Genomic DNA, 22,579 nt, shown 5'->3' with positions numbered 1-22,579 from the left:
GATTCCTCCTTCAGTCTGACCTTCTTGGATGATGATGACTGCAGCATCACTGTCATTTCTAAAGCTTCCATCAGCCTGAATGTAAACAGACCACAGCAAGAGGAGGAGCTACACAACTGAATATGAAAGGCTTCATTTGGAACTGAAGAGATACTGTGTTCTTTCTATTGTTCATTCACTACAAGTCAAATAATGTTACTTCATTTCATTTGGATGATGATGCTCACTTTTCATACTGGTAAGTACTCAGGACACCAATCAGCATGTAAAAAGAGATGCTAGACATCATTCAATAAACATTTCATTTTCTTTAGAATTTATTTCCTGTTTTAACTACTAAACTCAGTTTAAAGATATTTTATCATTTTAAGAATACAAATTTCATGGTGAAATATATATTTGTTGTTTTCAGGATCCTCTGAGGATTTACTGAAACCATTTAAAGATGTAATGCTGGCTTTGGAAGGAGACAATGTGACTCTCTCCTGCAACTATTCTGGTTCTGTTAACAACCTCTACTGGTATCAACAGAAGTCCAGTTTGTCTCCACAGCTGCTCATCACGGATTATTCAGAGAAAGAAGGGTTGTCTTTGAAACATGATGAAAAAACAAAGATATTTCATCTGCAGATCTCCTCTGCTGCAGTGTCTGACTCTGCTGTGTACTACTGTGCTCTGCGGCCCACAGTGACAGGAAACACCAAAACTCTGTACAAAAACCTTTGGAGCAAAGACAACAGAATACTCCACAACATCCACTAGAGGGAGTCACACACTGTTAAACTTCAGTGGTTTCTTATCAAACAGTCTAGATTCTTTTCCCTCATGAGACACAGTTGTGATGAAGAGTTTTACAAATGAATGTCATTTGACATATGAGTCTCCTCCTACTGACTGCAGAGGTGGCTGCATGGCAGAGAGCTGTTTGATTCCAGCTGTGAACATCAGACCAAACACAACTCACAAAACCACTCAACACTTATTCAAACTCAACATTCACTTACAGCACATTTCACTTGTGTAACCATGGAAACACTGGCTGTCATTTTACTGTTTTCAGCTCTTGTAGGTACGTATGTTTTTGTCATTGTGTGATATTTTCCAAATGATGGATATTTGACTCTGGAACAGAACTTTAATACAACATGTTTCCTTCACTAGGTAACACCTTGGAAGATGATTTCTATAGAAATCAGTCAAATGAACAGTTGATCAGTTTGTGTCCACAGAGTAACACTGTACAGTTGACATTTTCCACTGTCTTCTCCTCTCAGCCTCATGAACAATGTTAGTCTAATGGCTTCATTTTCTCTACTTTTTCCAGGACTAATAGCTGGAGACACAATCTCTCCTGTAAAAGATGAAGTCAGTGGAAGAGAAGGAGAATCTGTCACACTCACATGTACCTATGATACAACCGAGACTACTCCTTGGCTTTACTGGTACAAACATCATTCTGACCTTCAGGCACCTCAGTTTATACTCTGGAAAGGAAGAGGATCACAGAGTCACCGAGAATATATTCCTGATAAACGATATAAATCCCAAACATCATATACATCAACTGAGCTGACCATACAGAGTCTAACCCTGGCAGACACAGCTCTCTACTACTGTGCTCTATACACACAGTGATAGAAAGTGTAGAAGAGGCTGTACAAAAATCTGAACACAGATATCTGACTACTCTTCAAAGAGGAGGGAAGTGGTATTCAAACCACAGCTTCATATCAGATGGATTCTGCTAATTCCTGTTTTATCAGAGTCACTGTGGTTACAGCTGCTAATGAAACACTGTGGGAGGATTCACATGAGCAGCAAATCCACATCAATGACAAAAATAACAGCAAACTTTCAGTAAACCACACAAATAATAACCTTTCAATTTTAGAAAAGGGTGTAGGATGAAGTAGAGAACTTTTCTAGTCCTACGTCTTTTTTATTTCATTTTATTTTTTATTTTTTAATTGACTGTATTGATCAAGTCAAAGCCAAAAAAAAACCATTCAGAACAACACAAGAAAATAAATATAACTTGCATGGAAACAATAACAACAAATAAAAACAACACAAGTCAAAAAGACACTCTGTACTAAATCATATTGTTCCACCTCTTTGTTCATTCATTCTATATCTGTTCAATAAGTTATTTATAAAGATTTGTTTAAACTTACTTAATGTTGCACATGTTGTCATTTCTTCACTACAGTTGTTCTATAGATCAACTCTCTTTGTTGTGATACAGTGAAGTTTTGCATTTGTCTTCACTAATTGTTTTTTGAACATACATCTTCCTCTGAAATCATATTTACTTTCCTTCATTTGAAACAGCCTTTGGATAATGTTTGTTTGGTAACTGCTGATATTTTTTACTCTGTACATGATTTGAATAGTTTTGAAATCAACCAGGTCCTTAAATTTCAGTGCATTTAGTTTGATGAAGAGTTTGTTGGTTTGTTGGTTCTCTGTTAGTGGTTTTATTTATGATTCTTATGGCTCTTTATTGGAGGATGATAATTGGATCTGTGTTTGTTTTGTATGTGTTCCCCCACACGTCCACACAGTAGGTAATGTATGAGAGTATGAAGGAACAGTACAAGGTGTATAGTGATGGTTGATTTAGAAGATCTTTGACTTTGTATAATATTTCAGCTGACTTTGATATTTTTGCTTTAATATAATTTATGTGTGGCTTCCATAATAATTTATTGTCTATTTTTACTCCAAGAAATTGATTTGTACATCATTTATCATCAGTTTCTTGCATGAGTTAGTTGAACGATTCCCAAATATTATAAATTTTGCTTTGCTTAAATTTAGTGTTATTTTATTTGAATCAAACCAACTCTTCAGTTTCTTCAGTTCATTTCCTACTGTCTCCAAAAGTTGTTCCAAGTTATCCCCACAGCAGAGTAAGTTTGTATCATCTACAAATAAAAGTGTTCTGGAAACCTCACATATATTATTAATGTACAAAATAAACAGCAATGGTCCCAACACTGAGCCTTGGGGAACCCCACACTTAACCTTCAGTGGTTGTGATTTAACATGATTAATTTGGAAATATTGACTCCTATTCTCTAGGTAACTGGTTAGCCAAGAAAGTGCTACTCCTCTGATTCCATATTTTTGAAGTTTCATTAATAATAAGTCGTGGTCAACTGTGTCAAATGCTTTTTTCAGATCTAGGAATACTCCTACAGCATATTCTTTATTTTCTATAGCAGTTATTATCTCCTCCACAATGTCCATGAGTGCATATGAAGTAGTCCTATTGTTTCTAAATCCATATTATTGATCACACAGTATATTGTGTTTTGTGATCAAGTCGTCTAATCTCGAATAAAATATTTTTTCCAATATTTTAGAGAATTGTGAAAGCAAAGAAACAGGTCTGTAATTTGAGAGTATGTGTCTATCTCCAGCCTTATATATGGGTATGACTTTAGCTGTTTTCATTTTACTCTGAAAAACACCATCAAACATAAAGTGACGTAAAACTGTGTTGAAAAACAAACCTGAAGTTACTCATCAGGTTGAAAATTGAATATAATGAAAATATGAGAATGTTTGTTTCATACTGTCAGTTTTTATCATGAGCTGTTTCCATTAGACATTCAACAAGGGTGTCTGCTGCCTCCACTGTTTGAACTACGAGTGTGAATGAGATATGGTCACTGACTTCATGTTGTCTTCAGGTATTTACATTTGTTGCCATAAGAACTGTCAGTTGTCAGTGTTTTACTATTATCTACCTGATAAAAGTTTTAAGTTATGTAAACCAGGACAGAAAAGACTCAAACTTTCACTGTTTCCAGGTTTTCAAGCCTCTCATGAGCTGTTCTGGATAAGAACGTCAGCAGAAAAGACTGTTACAAGGATGTTTAATATAGAAAAACAGGGAATTCATCTTCATCTTTACCCAAAGTTGTGGGATATTAAACATGTAGATGAAGTATTTCTTACCTTTCTGTCCACTGTTTTATCCTTCGGAAGTGTAGCAGCTGTGAAATATAGGTGATCCCTCTGGAAACTAAAAATAAACTAAACAAGACACATAAATAAATGACCAAAAAACCTCTTCCATGGACGACCTGAACAAGTTCTGCTGTAAAATCATAATTTGACATTAAAGTCAATCTTTGTCTTTTTAGGTAAAATATAATGTTCAGGTTTTCTTTCATGCAGCTGGTCTTTTAACAGGAACACTAGTGAGAGCAGCTTTCCCCCGTAATGGCCTCCCTCCACTTTTTCGGGATTGATTTGAAGATTTTATTGTTTGTCTAGAAATCATTAAATGGGCTAGCTCCAATCTGTCTCTCTGATCTTTTACAACCACATGTCCCATCAAGGTCACTCAGGTCTGCTGACCAGTTGCTTCTGGTTGTTCCAAGATCCAGGTTGAAGCACAGGGGAGATGGTGCCTTTGCAGTTGTAGCCCCCAAACTCTGGAACCAGTTGCCTCTGCATGTTAGACTGGTTCCCACACTGCCTGTTTTTAAATCCCGTCTTAAAACACATTTTTATTCCTTGACTTTTAACTCAGTATGAGAGTTGCATTGCGTTGTCTTTTTGTCTGTTAAACTGGTCTTTGTGTCTTTATTGTGTTGTTTATGGCTTTTGTTATCTTGATTGTTCAGCACTTTGGTCAACTTGTTGTTTTTAAATGTGCTTTATCAATAAATTTGAGTTTTATGTGTTTATTAGTCCTGACATGTAACACAAATACAACATTACTGATATTTGTGTTTGACTAAAATGTTCAATATTATATTTTAATTAATTATAAATAGTATTTTCTTAATGATTGATATTATATCAATCTGAAAAGTACATTGAACACATTATTAGTCAGAGCTGTGAGAGCAGGGAGGAGGAGATTAAGGGAGGAGCAAAACTGTCACTGAAGTACAGAAAGACACAAACTTTCACTGTGGTGTTTCATACTAAACAACACAGACAGTTTCTTCTTATCTTCAAGATGGTGTCAATGCAATTAAGTCTGTTTTCAACTTTGTTTCTGATCACACTAACAGGTAGGTGACACACTTAATATTTACTTCTATTGATGTTTGATTGAAAACTGAGCATGCAGTTGTATGTATTCATGTTATGAGTCTTTGACAACATGTTATAACAGAGTTATCTCTTCCTTTAGGTGTCAGCTGTCAAGAACTCACTCCAGTCAACAATGAAGAGAACAGTTTAGAAGGCAGCACTGTTACTCTGTCCTACAAATACTCCAAAGCTGCTGATAGCTTTGATAATTTCTTCTGGTATCGACAATATCCAGGAAAACCACCAGAGTTCCTCATGTACATCTCAGGACTGAACAAAACAAGACCAGCAGATTCTCTGAAGTCAGAATCCAGATTCTTTACTGATCTGTTTGAAGACAAGCGTGGAGTCAAACTGCAGATCTCCTCTGCTGCAGTGTCTGACTCTGCTGTGTACTACTGTGCTGTGAGGCCCACAGTGACAGGAAACACCAAAACTCTGTACAAAAACCTTTGGAGCAAAGACAACAGAATACTCCACAACATCCACTAGAGGGAGTCACACACTGTTAAACTTCAATGGTTTCTTATCAAACAGTCTAGATTCTTTTCCCTCATGAGACACAGTTGTGATGAAGAGTTTTACAAATGAATGTCATTTGACATATGAGTCTCCTCCTACTGACTGCAGAGGTGGCTGCATGGCAGAGAGCTATTTGATTCCAGCTGTGAACATCAGACCAAACACAACTCACAAAACCACTCAACACTTATTCAAACTCAACATTCACTTACAGCACATTTCACTTGTGTAACCATGGAAACACTGGCTGTCATTTTACTGTTTTCAGCTCTTGTAGGTACGTATGTTTTTGTCATTGTGTGATATTTTCCAAATGATGGATATTTGACTCTGGAACAGAACTTTAATACAACATGTTTCCTTCACTAGGTAACACCTTGGAAGATGATATTACTGCCAGCAGTGCTGAAGTGTTTTCATCAGAGGGCCGTAGTGTTACTCTGTCCTGTAACTATTCAGTTAAAGCTGATAATCTCCAGTGGTATCGACAAGATCCTGGATCAGCTCCTCAGTTCCTTCTCCTGATCACTGATACAACATCTCCTACTGTGGTGAATGCAACACCTCCACACCCTCGACTGACTGTTGAACTGAAGACAAAGCGAGTTGATCTGCAGATCTCCTCTGCTGCAGTGTCTGACTCTGCTGTGTACTACTGTGCTCTGCAGCCCACAGTGACAGGAAACACCAAAACTCTGTACAAAAACCTTTGGAGCAAAGACAACAGAATACTCCACAACATCCACTAGAGGGAGTCACACACTGTTAAACTTAAAGGATATAAAACAATAAATGTTTGAGGAACATCCACTAAAGGTGTCCCCTCTCTCTCTCTCTCTCTCTCTCTCTCTCTCTCTCTCTCTCTCTCTCTGCTGCTGTTTATCCTTCAAACTGAAACTGGTTCACACAACCTGAAGGTTTCGGTCCAGAAATTTTATTTTTTTATTTTAATACAGTGAAACTAAAGTTTTACACTCTTGCTAACGGGCGATTTTTGAAACGATCAAGATGTAAACTATTAGTTTGGTTATTGAAAATGATACATTGGAGTAAGAGAGAGCGCTTTCAACTTTTTATCTTTAGTACTGAAACTGTTAAACTTCAGTGGTTTCTTATCAAACAGTCTAGATTTCTTGTAGTGGTGATAAAAACATCAGAAAATGAAACACTACAGATAAAACATGTATTATTTATATAAACAATAACATCATAACTGAGTGTTACAGCAAAACCTCTGATATCTAATAGAGCTCACATTAAACTCTGTGAATCAACTATTTTTATGAGGCACTCTTCATAACTGCCCAAATACAAAACTGTTTTAATAATGTGAACAATATATTTGAGTAAAATATTCAGTATATGAATAACATGGTTATCATATTGTTACATAATATTCAAGCTGCAGTGGAATATGTGTGGAAAGTGGTGTAAGTAAGTAAAGTAAATCCTGCTGAAACTGTCTGTTGATGTTAATCTTACTGCTCATAGTCTGGGTATAATATTTGATGCTGTGTTTTACTTTCATCATCAGCTGAGTTAAGTTGAATAGTGATGAAATAATGTCGTCTCCACGTTTGAAGCAAACAATCAGGTCCTTTTTGTGTTTGTAAAGCTTGAAAAGGTGATAAGCTACCTTTCTGCAACTCCAGTTATAAATGTAACCAGTCTGTTAACCAGGAGGAAGAGTAACTGAGAGAAGTGAAAATACAGATCTAAGAGGAGACGGAGAGATTCAGGGAGGAGCTAAGCTGTTACTGAACTATAGAAGAGAGACGAACTTCCATATTCAGCAGAGTTCAATACACAAACCACAAACATTACCTTCATTCAACATGCTGGCATTGGACTATTATGTATTTCCTGTGTTTTTTCTTGTAATTCTAACAGGTATGTTATATTTCATTCCTGTATTTTTTAAATTCTGAATCATTCATTGAAACTTTTACAACATGTTATAACAGAGTTATCTCTTCCTTTAGATGTCAGCTGTCAAGTACTCACTCCAGTCAACAATGAAGAGAACAGTTTGGAAGGCAGCACTGTTACTCTGTCCTACACATACTACAAAAAAGCTGAAAACTACGATTATTTCTATTGGTATCGACAATATCCAGGAAAACCACCAAAATTCCTCATCTCTCACACAGGAACGGGGAATCCACTATCAGCTGCAGTATCTAGACTGTCTTTTAAAGTGAGTGAAGATAAAACCCAAATCCATCTGCAGATCTCCTCTGCTGCAGTGTCAGACACAGCTCTCTACTACTGTGCTGTAGACACACAGTGATAGAAAGTGTAGAAGAGGCTGTACAAAAACCTGAACACAGATATCTGACTACTCTTCAAAGAGGAGGGAAGTGGTATTCAAACCACAGCTTCATATCAGATGGATTCTGCTAATTCCTGTTTTATCAGAGTCACTGTGGTTACAGCTGCTAATGAAACACTGTGGGAGGATTCACATGAGCAGCAAATCCACATCAATGACAAACCAGCTGGATGATGCTTCAAACACAAGACACCATCAAACATAAAGTCACATAAAACTGTGTGTTGAACAAAAACCTGAAGTTACTCGTCGGGTTAAAAAGTGATTGTAATGAAAATATGAGAATGTTTGTTTCATACTGTCAGTTTTTATCATGAGCTGTTTCCATTAGACATTCAACAAGGGTGTCTGCTGCCTCCACTGTTGGAAATACGAGTGTGAATGAGATATGGTCACTGACTTCATGTTGTCTTCAGGTATATTTGTTGACATAAGAACTGTCAGTTGTCAGTGTTTTACTATTATCTACCTGATAAAAGTTTTAAGTTATGTAAACCAGGACAGAAAAGACACAAACTTTCACTGTTTCCAGGTTTTCAAGCCTCTCATGAGCTGTTCTGGATAAGAACGTCAGCAGAAAAGACTGTTACAAGGATGTTTAATATAGAAAACCAGGGAATTCATCTTCATCTTTACCCAAAGTTGTGGGATATTAAATATGTAGATGAAGTATTTCTTACCTTTCCTTCCCTATTATTAGCGGTGTTCCTCAGGGCTCTGTCTTGGGCCTCCTTCGTTTTATCATTTATCTCTTACCACTTGGCCATATTCTCAGAAAATTTGGAATACAGTTCCGCTGCTATGCGGATGACACCCAGCTCTACCTGTCTACCAAACCTACTTCCACTCTTGCATCCTCTTCCTCTTCCGCTTGCCTGCTGGAAATCAAATCCTGGCTTTCACATAATTTCCTCAAACTTAACAGTGATAAAACAGAGATTCTCCTCGTGGGTACAAAATCTACTTTATCCAAACTCACCAGTTTTTCACTGACTATTGATTATTCCACAGTCACCCCTTCCCCCCAGGTTAAGAGTCTGGGCGTCATCCTTGACAGCACATTATCCTTTGAGCCACACATCAATAATATCACCCTGTCTGCTGACTTCCACTTACACAATATCTCTCATCTCTGTCTGTCTCTACATCCAACAGTGCCGCCATTCTCACTCATGCTCTGATTACATCCTGTATTGATTACTTCAACTCTATCCTTTCTGGCTCTACATCCAACAGTGCCGCCATTCTCACTCATGCTCTGATTACATCCTGTATTGATTACTTCAACTCTATCCTTTCTGGTCTTCCTCACAAGTTCCTCCATAAACTTCAACTGGTTCAAGATTCTGTCGCCTGTATCATTACCAGAACCTCTTCCAAAGAACATTTCACCTCTGTTCTCCAGCAACTATACTGGCTTCTTGTTAAACACCGTATTGACTTTAAGATTCTACTTCTCACCTTCAAGGCCCTTCATAAGTTAGCACCTCTGTATCTCTCTGACCTCCTTCACACCTTCACACCCTCCTGTACTCTCAGATCATCCTCTGCCATTCTCCTCACTACACCTCCTGCCTGCTTGACAACCATGGGGTCCAGAGCCTTCAGCTGTGCTGCCCCTCACCTCTGGACCTCTGTCTCCCAGACATACGCAACACTGATTCTCTCCCAACCTTCAAATCCCGTCTCAAAACGTACCTTTTCAAAGTGGCTTATTCTCTCTGATTGCTTTATTCAAATCAACTTTGCATTGATGATAATTTTATACTTCTATTTACTATTTTAAACCTATTTTGTATGATGCTGCTTTTTTGGATTTATTGATGTTGTTTTCACTGCTGTGTGTTTGTAAGGCTTCCTTGTGGCAGTGGCAGGAAACACCAAAACTCTGTACAAAAACCTTTGGAGCAAAGACAACAGAATACTCCACAACATCCACTAGATGGAGTCACACACTGTTAAACTTCAGTGGTTTGAATCTTCACATATTTGACTCAGCCCTACAAAAGACTCATCTGTATCCAACATGTGTGAAACCTGGATTATGATGGTGACTGCAGCATCAGTGTCATTTCCACAGTTGAATCATAGAAGTGTAACAGAAGGGATGAATGGGTCCGACTCTTTCTCTCTTGATAAGGATTCCTGTCTCTCAGCTCAGAGTATCTGCTGATGCAGAGTACTGATCCCATAGCAGTGCTCTCTTTTTCCCACATTCAAACCTGTGCACCCCACTGCTTGAAACTCATTGGAACAACTTCAACATGAGGTCTCATGAGGTCATGGATTGCTGACGTGACTGAATGAATATAACTGGTAGTGAAAACACTGAAGTATTATAATGACATGGAAGAAGAGACTGTATTACAGGTAGATTGGTCTCATCATGGCAGATACTTGATCTGATGAATCACCTGAGTATTACTGCAGATACTGATGTAGTTTGTCAGTGTTTGTCTGTTCAAGGCTCCATTTTGGGGCCTTTTCTGTTCAACATCTACATGCTGCCACTAGCTCAGGTTATGGAAAACAACTAAATATGTTACTAGTTATGCAGATGATACACAAATTTACATAACCACATCACCAGGGGACTATGGTCCAATACAAGCACTGAGTAAGTGCACTGAACAAATCAATGATTGGATGTGCCAGAATTTTCTTCAATTAAACAAAGATAAAACTGAAGTAATTGTTTTTGGAGCAAAGGAAGAACGTTTAAAAGTCAGCATTCAGCTTCAATCGATAATGTTAAAAACTACAAACCAAGCCAGAAATCTGGTGTAGTCATGGACTCAGACCTGAATTTCAACAGCTACATTAAAACAATTACAAAGTCAGCCTACTATCACCTGAAGAATATATCAAGAATTAAAGGACTTATGTCTCAGCAGGATTTGGAAAAACTTGTCCATGTATTTATCTTCAGTAGACTCGACTACTGTAACGCTGTCTTCACAGGTCTCCCTAAAAAACAGACAGCTGCAGCTGATTCAGATGCTGCTGCTTGAGTCCTCACTAAGACCAAGAAAGTGGATCATATCAGTCCAGTTCTTGGATCTTTACACTGGCTCCTGTCTGTTAAAGAATTGAATCTAAAATACTGCTGTATGTTTATAAAGCACTGAATGGTTTAAAATACATTTCTGATCTGCTGCTTCATTATGAACCATCCAGACCTCTCAGGTCATCTGGATCAGGTCTGCTTTCTGTCCCCTGAGTCAAAACTAAACATGGAGAAGCAGCGTTCAGTTTTTATGCTCCACATATCTGAACAAACTCCCAGAAAACTGCAGATCTGCTGCAACTCTCAGTTCTTTTAAATCACAGCTGAAGACTTTTCTGTTTGAGTTTTATTGAACCAAATTTAAGGGTCAATATTTTACACTGCACTGTAAATTTTATTCTCCTGTTTTATCTGTCTTATTCTTTTTTTAGCTTCTTTTTATTTCCAAATTTAACACTTTTTATTGTATTTAAATGTCTTTTTACTTGTGTTGCCTTTACATTCTGTTTTGATGCCTTTTATGCTCTATGTAAAACACTTTGAATTGCCTTGTTGGTGAAATGTGCTACACAAATAAACTTGCCTTTCCTAACAGAGAGAACTATAAATACAGAACTACAAAGAGACGGAGAGATTCAGGGAGGAGCTAAACTGTTACTGAACTATAGAAGAGAGACGAACTTCCATATTCAGCAGAGTTCAATACACAAACCACAAACATTACCTTCATTCAACATGCTGGCTTTGCAATACTCCGTATTTTACTTACTATTTCTGGCCATTCTTGCAGGTATGTTGGATTCTGTATTTTATAAAAGTTGAATACTAATAGTATCTGGATGTGATTCATTTACTGAGACAACATGTTATAACAGAGTTATCTCTTCTTTTAGGTGTCAGCTGTGAAGAACTCACTCCAGTCAACAATGAAGAGTACAGTTTAGAAGGCAGCACTGTTACTCTGTCCTACAAATACTCCAAACAAGCTGCTGGCACTGATCAATTCTTCTGGTATCGACAATATCCAGGAAAACCACCAGAATTCCTTATTTCTCATTATGGCACAGGAAATCCACTATCAGCTGCAGTACCTAGACTATCTTTTAAAGTGAGTGAAGACAAAACCCAAATGGATCTGCAGATCTCCTCTGCTGCAGTGTCTGACTCTGCTGTGTACTACTGTGCTCTGCAGCCCACAGTGACAGGAAACACCAAAACTTTGTACAAAAACCTTTGGAGCAAATACAACAGAATACTCCACAACATCCACTAGAGGGAGTCACACACTGTTAAACTTTAAGGATATTAAACAACAAATGTTTGAGGAACATCCACTAAAGGTGTCCTCTCTCTCTCTCTCTCTCTCTCTCTCTCTCTCTCTCTCTATCTCTCTCTCTCTCTCTCTCTCTCTCTCTGCTGCTGTTTATCCTTCAAACTGAAACTGATTCACACAACCTGAAGGTTTTGGTCCAGAAATTTTATTTTTTAATTTTAATATAATGAAACTAAAGTTTTACACTCTTGCTAACAGGTGATTTTTGAAATGATGAAGATGTAAACTATTAGTCTGGTTGTTGAAAATGATACATTGGAGTAAGAGAGAGCGCTTTCAACTTTTTATCTTTAGTACTGAAACCTGTCTGTTGTCATGGTTCAGCAGTGATGCCTCTCTGTTGCCATGGTTACTGAGCTCAAAGAGGGAAGTGAAACACTGAAGAGCAGAAATGTGATCAGTCTCTCTCCCTGCAGTGGGTGGAGTCGCCCCCACCCTGACTTGTTGCCTAAACCCAACTACACACGGGACTCAGGATGCAAACCCGGGTCTCTGCTGCCAGAGTCCTGCATGTTGTACGCCTGCCATCCACTCCATCCTCCTCCTTCTGACTTCACAGCCATATATACCATACCATCATAAGGATGATACAGTTTAATACTAATGTATGTCAATGTTTAGTAGTTTTTTTCCTTCTCAAACACACTGCTGGTCGGCTCTTTCATGTGATATCTTTCCATACAGATAGGTCTGTGAAAATGACTCCCGCTTCCTTTGTTGGCCTGACAAATCTCAGAGCTGTGTGTCTCAAAACCTGCACAAATAAAATATTTGATATTAAGGAAACAGCTTAACCACCTTGATTTTTTTTCCGCCCAAATACCTGACATGTTTCTGTTCCTTAATGATCTTGTTACAACATGTGAGCTGTTGTTACATATGTAATAACCACAGTATATCACCTGTTTTGATGGTTTTGGTTAAAGGTCATATAAAGGTATATTCTCTCTCTTCAAAGAGGAAACACTGAGCTCAGGGATCAATGGGATCATTGTTGAGTTGATGCTAAGAAGCTGTGATGGTAAACTTCACTGATTTCAGAGGAATCTCCTTATAAATAAAAATGTTTGTGTGAGTCATTTATTTCATTGTTTGAATATACTTGTAGTTTTGATAATAATTAATAAAGTGTGTGTGTGTGTGTGTGTGTGTGTGTGTGTGTGTGTGTGTGTGTGTGTGTGTGTGTGTGTTCAGTGAACTGTATCAGTCAGTTTCTGTTCAGTCTGACTGAGGGAGGTTTTTGTACGACGCTTTTTCACTGTGTGAACACAACTTGACTGTTGATATCATGGCGACTCTTACAGTAATAAACTGCTGCATCTTCAGCCTGAACTCCACTGATGGTCAGAGTGAAGTCAGATTTTCTTCCACTGCCTGCAAAACGACCTGGAATCCCTGATACTCGCTGATTAGCAGAGTAAATGAGAAGTTTAGGAGTTTCTCCATCTCTCTGTTGGTACCAGGCTAAAGCGTAGTAGGTGCTCCCACTATAAGTCCAACTATAAACATCCTGACTGGTCCTACAGCTGATGGTTGCGGAGCCTCCCAGAGCAGATGTCACTGCTGCAGGCTGAGTCACTGTGATCTGGCCTCTGGACTCTGAGGATACAGAGACAAAAACATAAAGCAGCGTCATGGTTTTGATGGTTTTGTGGGCTTCATTTCAGAGGGACGGATGTTCATAGAGGAGAGGAGTTTGATTCTCTGGACTTTACCTGTGAAGCAGCAGCAGAGGAGAGTCCAGATGAGGACGGAGATCAAAGTCATGTTGTTGATGAGGAGGATTTCTGTGGCTTCTGTTGTGATGAAGGACAGCTGTCAGTCATCCAGTGTTCAACTCTCAGGACTATAAACTCTCCCAGAGCACTGGAGCATGGTGCCGCTGATGCAAAGTGGCTCTTTATGGAAATGCTCTGACTGACTCCAACAGGGACTTGGATTGTGTATGAAAGTTTATTTCTATAGAATTTAGTATAAAATTAATTTAACACTAAAATTTATGAAATAAAAGTTTACCTTTGTGAATCTGTGGCACTCGGTGGATGTTTCTTTTAATATTAAAGGCTAATTTTGTTGAGTTTGTTTGTTTCAACGTCAGAGAGCCGTGTCTCTAATTTCATCACTTTAATCATGGAGTAACTCAGAGCAGCTTCAATAAACTGATCTTTAAACATTATTGTCTCACATGTTCAACTGCTGTTCACATGGAACCCTTCTCCACTTCGGCCTTCAAAGTTCTCGTTTGAATATTTGCTACCACCACCCTCTCTACGTTTAAGAGTAGGCTTAAAACTTTCCTTTCTGATAAAGCTTGTAGTTAGAGCCGACCAGGCTCGCCTTGGATCAGCCCTTAGTTATGCTGCTATAGGCCTAGACTGCCGGGGGACTTCCCATGATGCACTGAGCTCCTCTCTCCTCTTCTCCATCTGTATGTATTCTTTTACCATTAATGCATGTTACTAACTTGACCTCTAACCTGCAGTTCTTTGTGCTTTCTCATCCGCAGGAAACCCCATAAACCATGCTGACGTGTTGACGTCCTTCTCCTGTCCTTCACCAGCTGTTCCTCCTGTGGTTGCTGTTTGTTGCTGCTAGTCATGTATCTGTTGTTGTTGTTGTTGTTGTTGTTGTTGCTGTTGTTGTTCTCTCTCAACCGAACCAGTCAGGGCAGATGGCGCCCACCTAGAGCCGGTTCTGCTTGAGGTTTCTTCTCCTTAAAGGGGAGTTTTTCCTCACCGCGGTCGCCAAGTGCTGCTCATGGGGGGAATTGTTGGGTCTCTCTCTCTGTAAATTAAAGAGTTCGGTCTAGACCTGCTCCATGTGAAAGTGCCCTGAGATGACTTTTGTTGTGATTTGGCGCTATATAAATAAAATTGAATTGCATTGAAAAAAAAAAAACTCAAACGTGAACAGCTTGAAATGAAGAAAAGATAAAAGAAGAATACTTTAACTTTAAAATGTTAACCAAAATATGTATTTAAATGTTCCTTTTAGTAAGGAACTATTATGACATTGAATTAAAATTTATTTCAACAATGTAGATCAATCAACTTATCAGAGTATTGATTAGGATGTGTCAGTGCTTATTTTTATGTGGTTTGGGCTTTTCTTCAGTATGTATTTTGTTATATTTAAATTTATCGCTAAAAGAATGAAACTCAATTTCATTTAAAATTACTATACTGTATAAATAAAATGACACATTTATTACATTTGTGGCACTTTGTTGTTGTTTTTAAATGATCTTATAAATGTTACAAACAGACTAATCGTGATGAGTTTGTTTGTGTCAAAGTCAGAGAGCCGTGTCTCTCTACACTGAGAGGTTTTTGTACGACGGCTCCATGAGTTTGTATCACTGTGGTACACGTTCGGTGGAGGAACCAGACTGGATGTTGACTGTAAGTACATTTTCTTTCTCCATGAACTTGATCAATCTAATTATATATATTTTAATGAATAAATGTAACATGTTCAGTATTTAACAATTTATATTTGAACATTGTTGAAGTTATGAAGACGTCTTTTTCTTCTTTCCTTAAATCCATTCAAAGAGACTAAAAACTTTTATACAAAAAGGTTTTGACAGTTTGTAAATTCTCATTATTTAATTGGTTAAATTAATTAATGTCTGAGAAACATTCTGTAAAGTTTTAAACAACCAATTTATACATTTTACATGAAGAAATCTTCCAACCTGCTTAATGAGTAATTACAGTTTCTGTAAATGTTCTATTGGTTTTACTCAGTCTTACTTTCACACTAATGAAAGATTAATTTCAGAATTGACAGTAAATATAATCCCACTGTAGGAGATGAATCATATTCTGGATTATTAGAATTAAACTGGATTTAAAAAACACAATTAAAGTTGTTTAAAATGCTCATTTTTATATTTCCAGTAATGAAACCTTGTTATTCAGTAGAGATACCTGCTTACATGAGGACAGCAAACATGTGTATCTTGTGCAAACGTTAAGCTTCAGTGAAATCATTTTAATATAGTGAAACTAAAGTTTTACACTCTTGCTAACAGGCGATTTCTGAAATGATGAAGATGTAAACTATTAGTTTAGTTGTTGAAAATGATACATCGGAGTAAGACAGAGCACTTTCAACTTTTTATCTTTAGTACTGAAACCTGTCTGTTGTCATGGTTCAGCAGTGATGCCTCTCTGTTGCCATGGTTACTGAGCTCAAAGAGGGAAGTGAAACACTGTAGAGCAGAAATGTGATCAATCTCTCTCCCTGCAGTGGGTCGAGTCACCCCCACCCTGACGGTGCTGCCGCCCTCCAGCGAGGAGCTGCAGCAGGGGAAGGCCACGCTCATATGTCTGGCCAACAAGGGCTACCCCTCAGACTGGAGTCTGGCCTGGAAGGTGGACTGCAGCAGCAGCAGCAGCAGCGGGGAGGAGAGCAGGAGCCCCGGGGTGCTGCAGAAGGACGGCCGCTACAGCTGGAGCAGCACCCTGAGGCTCCCTGCAGACCAGTGGAGGAAGGTGGGCTCTGTGACCTGTGAGGCCACCCAGGGCTCCCAGACTCCAGTCTCAGAGACACTGAGGAGAGACCAGTGTTCCCAGTCCTGACCTGACTCATTGGGACTCTGCTACTGGTTTTACTCTGCTACTGCTTTCAGTCTGCACTTTGTCTGTTTCTTTCTCTCGTTGCATGTTTCAACATTTAAGTGTTCTGGTTTGCTGTAATGTTGAATGTTTCAAAATTTTAAAACAATAAAGTTTCATCAAAAATGCAACTGTCAAGGTGTATTTTACAATAAGAGTGACATGTTGTTTGACCTTTTTTCTATTCCATATATAGAATCCATTAGGAGCATTAACTCAGTTAATATACACATCCACGATAGAAACAAGTCAGTCTTTTTCCCAGATCACCTTTTAATTCCATTGTGTACCATGGAATATGTTCTTCATGTGGCAGTATCATCTCTATTGATGCAACGGTAATCCACCAATCTAGGGTATCTGTCACCACTAAATATCTGGTTAAAAACATGGATCTTCTTGAAGAGGGACATGTTTTTTTCATTTTCAACATTAGATAGAGAAATCAGGGTATCATCAGCATCATGTGATATAAAATGTCTCTGATCTGAGATTTAAACCAAGTCATAAGTAAGTTCCACTTCAGCGACAGACTGAGAGAAGAAGATAGCACAGTCTCTCTCTCTGTCAGCAGTCTTCACATTATCTTTTTTATTTCTTGCAGTAATATTGATGTGCTTTATATGTTAAAACTATGCAGATCTATACATGAAATCAGTTGTGTCCATATTGTTAAAAATATAACTGCTGTTATACTGTATGTTACTATAACTACTGAAAACAGATATATTTCATCCACGCACACAGAATTAGGTTAAAGGTTAAGGTCACAAGGATTTCAGGTGATGATTTTACAAAGAAATAATGCTCCAGGCCTTGCCCGCCACTGGATTCTACTGTATTAGTTTGTTGAGATTACGTGTTGCGATTATTATTCTCCACAATGAATCACAATATGAACTACAAACACACTAAAAATGTTAAAAGTTACAAATATTACTATGCAGTTTAAGAGAGCATGAATCAGTTTGAGATAATAAAGCTTCTGACTTTTTTAAAAGTAGAACAAAGATGAAAAGAGAAGCTTTTACTTCTTTTAAGTTTTACTCCCAAATGTATTAATTTATTGATTGTGTTCGGTTACTAACACTGTAATGTTTTGATAACTTGCATTATAAAAATTCCACAAAGAGTAACTTTAAATGTACATTGATGTAAAACATGAACAATATCATCATGCTGAAAGTTTAATGAGTTTTTAGTGTTGGTGTTCTACCATAAACTGTAATTTAATCAAACCTCTAGTGATTAAATCTCTGTGCAGCTTGAGTCAGATCAGTTCCTCTCCAACTAAGGGGGGTTTTTGTATGATATTGTATCACTGTGTGAACAGAAAACTGTCACACTACTGAATGTAGTAAAATCCTGAATTTCCTGTAATAAACTCCTGACAGTATTAAACTCCTGTATCTTCAGTCTGAACTCTACTGATGGTCAAAGTGTAGTCAGTCTCATATCCACTTCTACTAAAATGGTCTGAAACTCCAGACCGATGATTTGTAGCCTGATAAATCAGGAGTTTGGGTCATTCTCCATCTTTTTGAAGGTACCAGTTGAGGTAGGCACCAACACTTGAACTGGTTTTACATGTGATAGAGACTTGTGAAACAAAAGCAGTGAACACTCCTGGTATTTAATTTAATATTATTTTCATTTAATTTAGCTTTAAAATTAAAGGAGGAAATTATTACTTCTAATTTTAAATGGTTTCTGAGTGTGTTTACTATTTCAGAGGTTAAAAGCTATATAGCCTTCATACTCTATACCAACTTATATTAGAGTGTGGTATTGTACTGTGTTAAAGGGTTAGTACACTCAATTGTTTGTTACACTGTGGTCTTACAATAAGGTATATTCAAGAGGTATAGGATTTCCAAAGTGACCCAAGCAAAAAACATTAAATTAATCAGAGATAATATAACAAAGGAAATTAGGATAAAGAACTCAGGGCCCCATCTACATAATATAGAGGGTAGACGGGCTACACTCATATTAGAGTAGGTATAATAACAGGGAAATAGTCCTCCTTGTTGGCCGCACAAGAAAGGTCAATTAGAATTATGATTGTTATTAATATTAATTATGATTTTGCAAGAGTATAAGGTCTTTTAAGGTTAAGTGACTAACATGCAAGCACAAGACAACAGAAACAAGTTCACTTTAGTTACATTCACATTTATTACTAATAATAGTACTAAACACTACAACATTTTACAGACAAGACACAAGAGGGAAAGAGAAACTGGTACACAATGCTATGGCTAGTGAATGGTTGAAATGCATGATGCAGAGTTATCTATTGTGTAGTTGGTATGAGAGACCTGATAAACAGATGAGATGACTGTTACCTGAGAAGCAGTGAGTCAAATCAATGGTACAACAACTGAGTTCTGAATTGCCAATTGAAATGAGAAATCATGAAAGCACCAGGGTTTAAGCAAGTTGATGAAGGTTTTGTATGAATACTTGCTTGCTCTCTGGGGTGGCTTCTTACGGAGAATCGAGTCTGATGTGCTGGGGTGAGGAGCTGGAGTCTGGATCTTGTAATGATGAGTAAATCGGCCGGTCTGAACTTGAAGGGTTCCCATTGGAAGAGAGCTCCTGGTTTATGCTCTCATGCTCTCCTCGGCTTGACCCTCAACTCACGATCCTAGATTCCAATGGTGGGGGTCTTTTATCCAGATGGTACCATCAGTTCACATTGGGGTGTGAATTGGTCTCTCCATCTTGCTGGCTCTTGTAGCTTGAAGGATCAAAGATGGTTTGGGTCAGTGGTCTGGTTTGGTGACCATGCAGGAGATGGGGGATCCTTATCCGATCCTTTCTGTTAGCAGGAGGTGGTTTAGATGATCTGGTCAGTGAGGAGTTTGGGACTCTCACTTATATATTATTGGCCAGCATTCCTGGGGGGTTGAAGACAGAGTTGGTCTGTTGCTTGAGGATTGTGCTGTCTGCCTTCAAAACATGCAGGGACTTTACCCTACATCTTTAAGACTATGTTGACGTCTTCACATGTCCTGTTTGGTCTGATTAGCAGTCTGACAACCAAAGAAATCCAGTGTATGATCGTGTATGACACAGAAAAGCTTCAGATCCTCACATTTAAGAAGCTGCAACCATCAAATATTTGGTACTTCTGTTGAAAAAATGGCTGAAATTATTATTTGATTATCAAAATACATGCTGATTAATTTCCTGTCGATTGACTGGTTGATTGATGGCTGCAGATCTATTGCAAACACTGAGGGAGTGTTTGCTGTATCGTATAACACTGAGGCCTCTAGTTTCACGGTGGGAAACTGTTTTAACAGAATCTCCCCTTTGTGCTGGTCCAGCACTGCTTTTTCCACACAGTCCTCCTGAACAACAGAACGTCTCCTGCTGCTTCCATGACACAGAAATATAACAAACATAATCAGTAACAAGTTTTAGTTCAGGTAAGCTGTTCTTTTTCATGCACACAGAAAGACATTTTCTGACATTATAAATAGTTGGAGCGAGTGTTTGGCCTGAGATAACTGTCAGGAGCTCCAAGTAAAAATGATGAGTTTGTCAGGAGGCTGATGGATCTCAGTGTTCAACTCAAACTTAACAGAACTGAAAGCCGTGTTAAACTGTGATGAAGTTCATGATGTCATTGATGGTTCAACAACCTATAGAGGTGATTTCCTGGCCCCGCCCACTGAGGTTCAACTCAACCAATGAGATTCTTTCTGTCTGCAGAGCAGAAATGTTTGAGGAAGTAAAATCCCAATCAGCTTGATGCTGAGGAGAAGGGCTGTGCAGCAGAGAGGCTGTTTAGTTTCTTCATTCTACTGCAGTGGAAGAACATTGATCATCTGCTGTCTGTTTGGTTTCAACAACTCCAAAGACATGTTGCTTTACCTCTTTATACTTTTATCTCACTTTATAGGTGAGTGTTAGAACAGAGATGAAAGTCTCATTTTACCTGATGTATTAACCAGATATCTGTTTTTCATAGCTGGATGATTTTGTGGAAGTAAATTCACAAACAGAAAGAACATGTTGGGTTTTTAATGCATTTTAAAATGATCAAAGATGACAGTAAAAGTCAAGAACCTCTGTTGAGTCTCTTTTAAAATCTCTTGCAGACTAACTGACATGAATGACTCATTTTGCAGCCATGGGTTCCATGAACAGCATAAAGCCAGAAAATACTGAAGAACGTGTTGCAGAGGGAGGAAACATCAACCTGACCTGTAAATATGAGGGTTTGATCAACAATATCCAATGGTACCGACAATACCAGAGATCCAGACCAGAATTCCTGCTCTACATCACTGAGGGGGGATTGATTCATCCAACTGTTTCTGAATTCTCAGCTCACATTAACAAAACAGAGAAAGAGAAACGTGTTGATCTGCAGATGTCCTCTGCTGCAGTGTCTGACTCTGCTGTGTACTACTGTGCTCTGCAGCCCACAGTGACAGGAAACACCAAAACTCTGTACAAAAACCTTTGGAGCAAAGACAACAGAATACTCCACAACATCCACTAGAGGGAGTCACACACTGTTAAACTTCAGTGGTTTCTTATCAAACAGTCTAGATTCTTTTCCCTCATGAGACACAGTTGTGATGAAGAGTTTTACAGATGAATGTCATTTGACATATGAGTCTCCTCCTACTGACTGCAGAGGTGGCTGCATGGCAGAGAGCTGTTTGATTCCAGCTGTGAACATCAGACCAAACACAACTCACAAAACCACTCAACACTTATTCAAACTCAACATTCACTTACAGCACATTTCACTTGTGTAACCATGGAAACACTGGCTGTCATTTTACTGTTTTCAGCTCTTGTAGGTAAGTATGTTTTTGTCATTGTGTGATATTTTCCAAATGATGGATATTAGACTCTGGAACAGAACTTTAATACAACATGTTTCCTTCACTAGGTAACACCTTGGAAGATGATTTCTATAGAAATCAGTCAAATGAACAGTTGATCAGTTTGTGTCCACAGAGTAACACTGTACAGTTGACATTTTCCACTGTCTTCTCCTCTCAGCCTCATGAACAATGTTAGTCTAATGGCTTCATTTTCTCTACTTTTTCCAGGACTAATAGCTGGAGACACAATCTCTCCTGAACAAGATGAAGTCAGTGGAAGAGAAGGAGGATCTGTCACACTCACATGTACCTATGAGACAAGCTCAGATTACCCTGCACTTTACTGGTACAAACATCATTCTGACCTTCAGGCACCTCAGTTTATACTCTGGAAAGGAGCAAAATCAGCGAGTGGTGGTGGATATATTCCTAATAAACGATATACATCCCAAACATCAACTACAACAACTGAGCTGACCATACAGAGTCTAACCCTGGCAGACACAGCTCTCTACTATTGTGCTCTAGACACACAGTGATAGAAAGTGTAGAAGAGGCTGTACAAAAACCTGAACACAGATATCTGACTACTCTTCAAAGAGGAGGGAAGTGGTATTCAAACCACAGCTTCATATCAGATGGATTCTGCTAATTCCTGTTTTATCAGAGTCACTGTGGTTACAGCTGCTAATGAAACACTGTGGGAGGATTCACATGAGCAGCAAATCCACATCAATGACAAACCAGCTGGATGATGCTTCAAACACAAGACACCATTTCAGAGACAAAAAATATTAAATGAAAAAAACAAATAATAATAACAATAATAATAAACTTTATTTATATAGCACT

General features: G+C 38.3%; 1 protein-coding gene across 1 annotated transcript; it reads left to right on the top strand.

The window, feature by feature from the left end:
* The first annotated feature begins 44 nt into the window (after positions 1–44).
* On the top strand, positions 45–17,005 carry LOC137194861 (immunoglobulin kappa light chain-like). The gene is made up of 4 exons (XM_067607047.1): positions 45–238; positions 413–744; positions 15,578–15,653; positions 16,507–17,005. Exons 1-4 carry the CDS (start codon positions 193–195, stop codon positions 16,836–16,838), a joined length of 786 nt encoding a protein of 261 aa, XP_067463148.1. The 5' UTR covers positions 45–192; the 3' UTR covers positions 16,839–17,005.
* Positions 17,006–22,579: the final 5,574 nt, after the last annotated feature.

Source organism: Thunnus thynnus, chromosome 12 (assembly GCF_963924715.1).
Source record: "Thunnus thynnus chromosome 12, fThuThy2.1, whole genome shotgun sequence".
NCBI lineage: Eukaryota > Metazoa > Chordata > Actinopteri > Scombriformes > Scombridae > Thunnus > Thunnus thynnus.
This window is presented reverse-complemented; position numbering and strand designations above follow the sequence as displayed.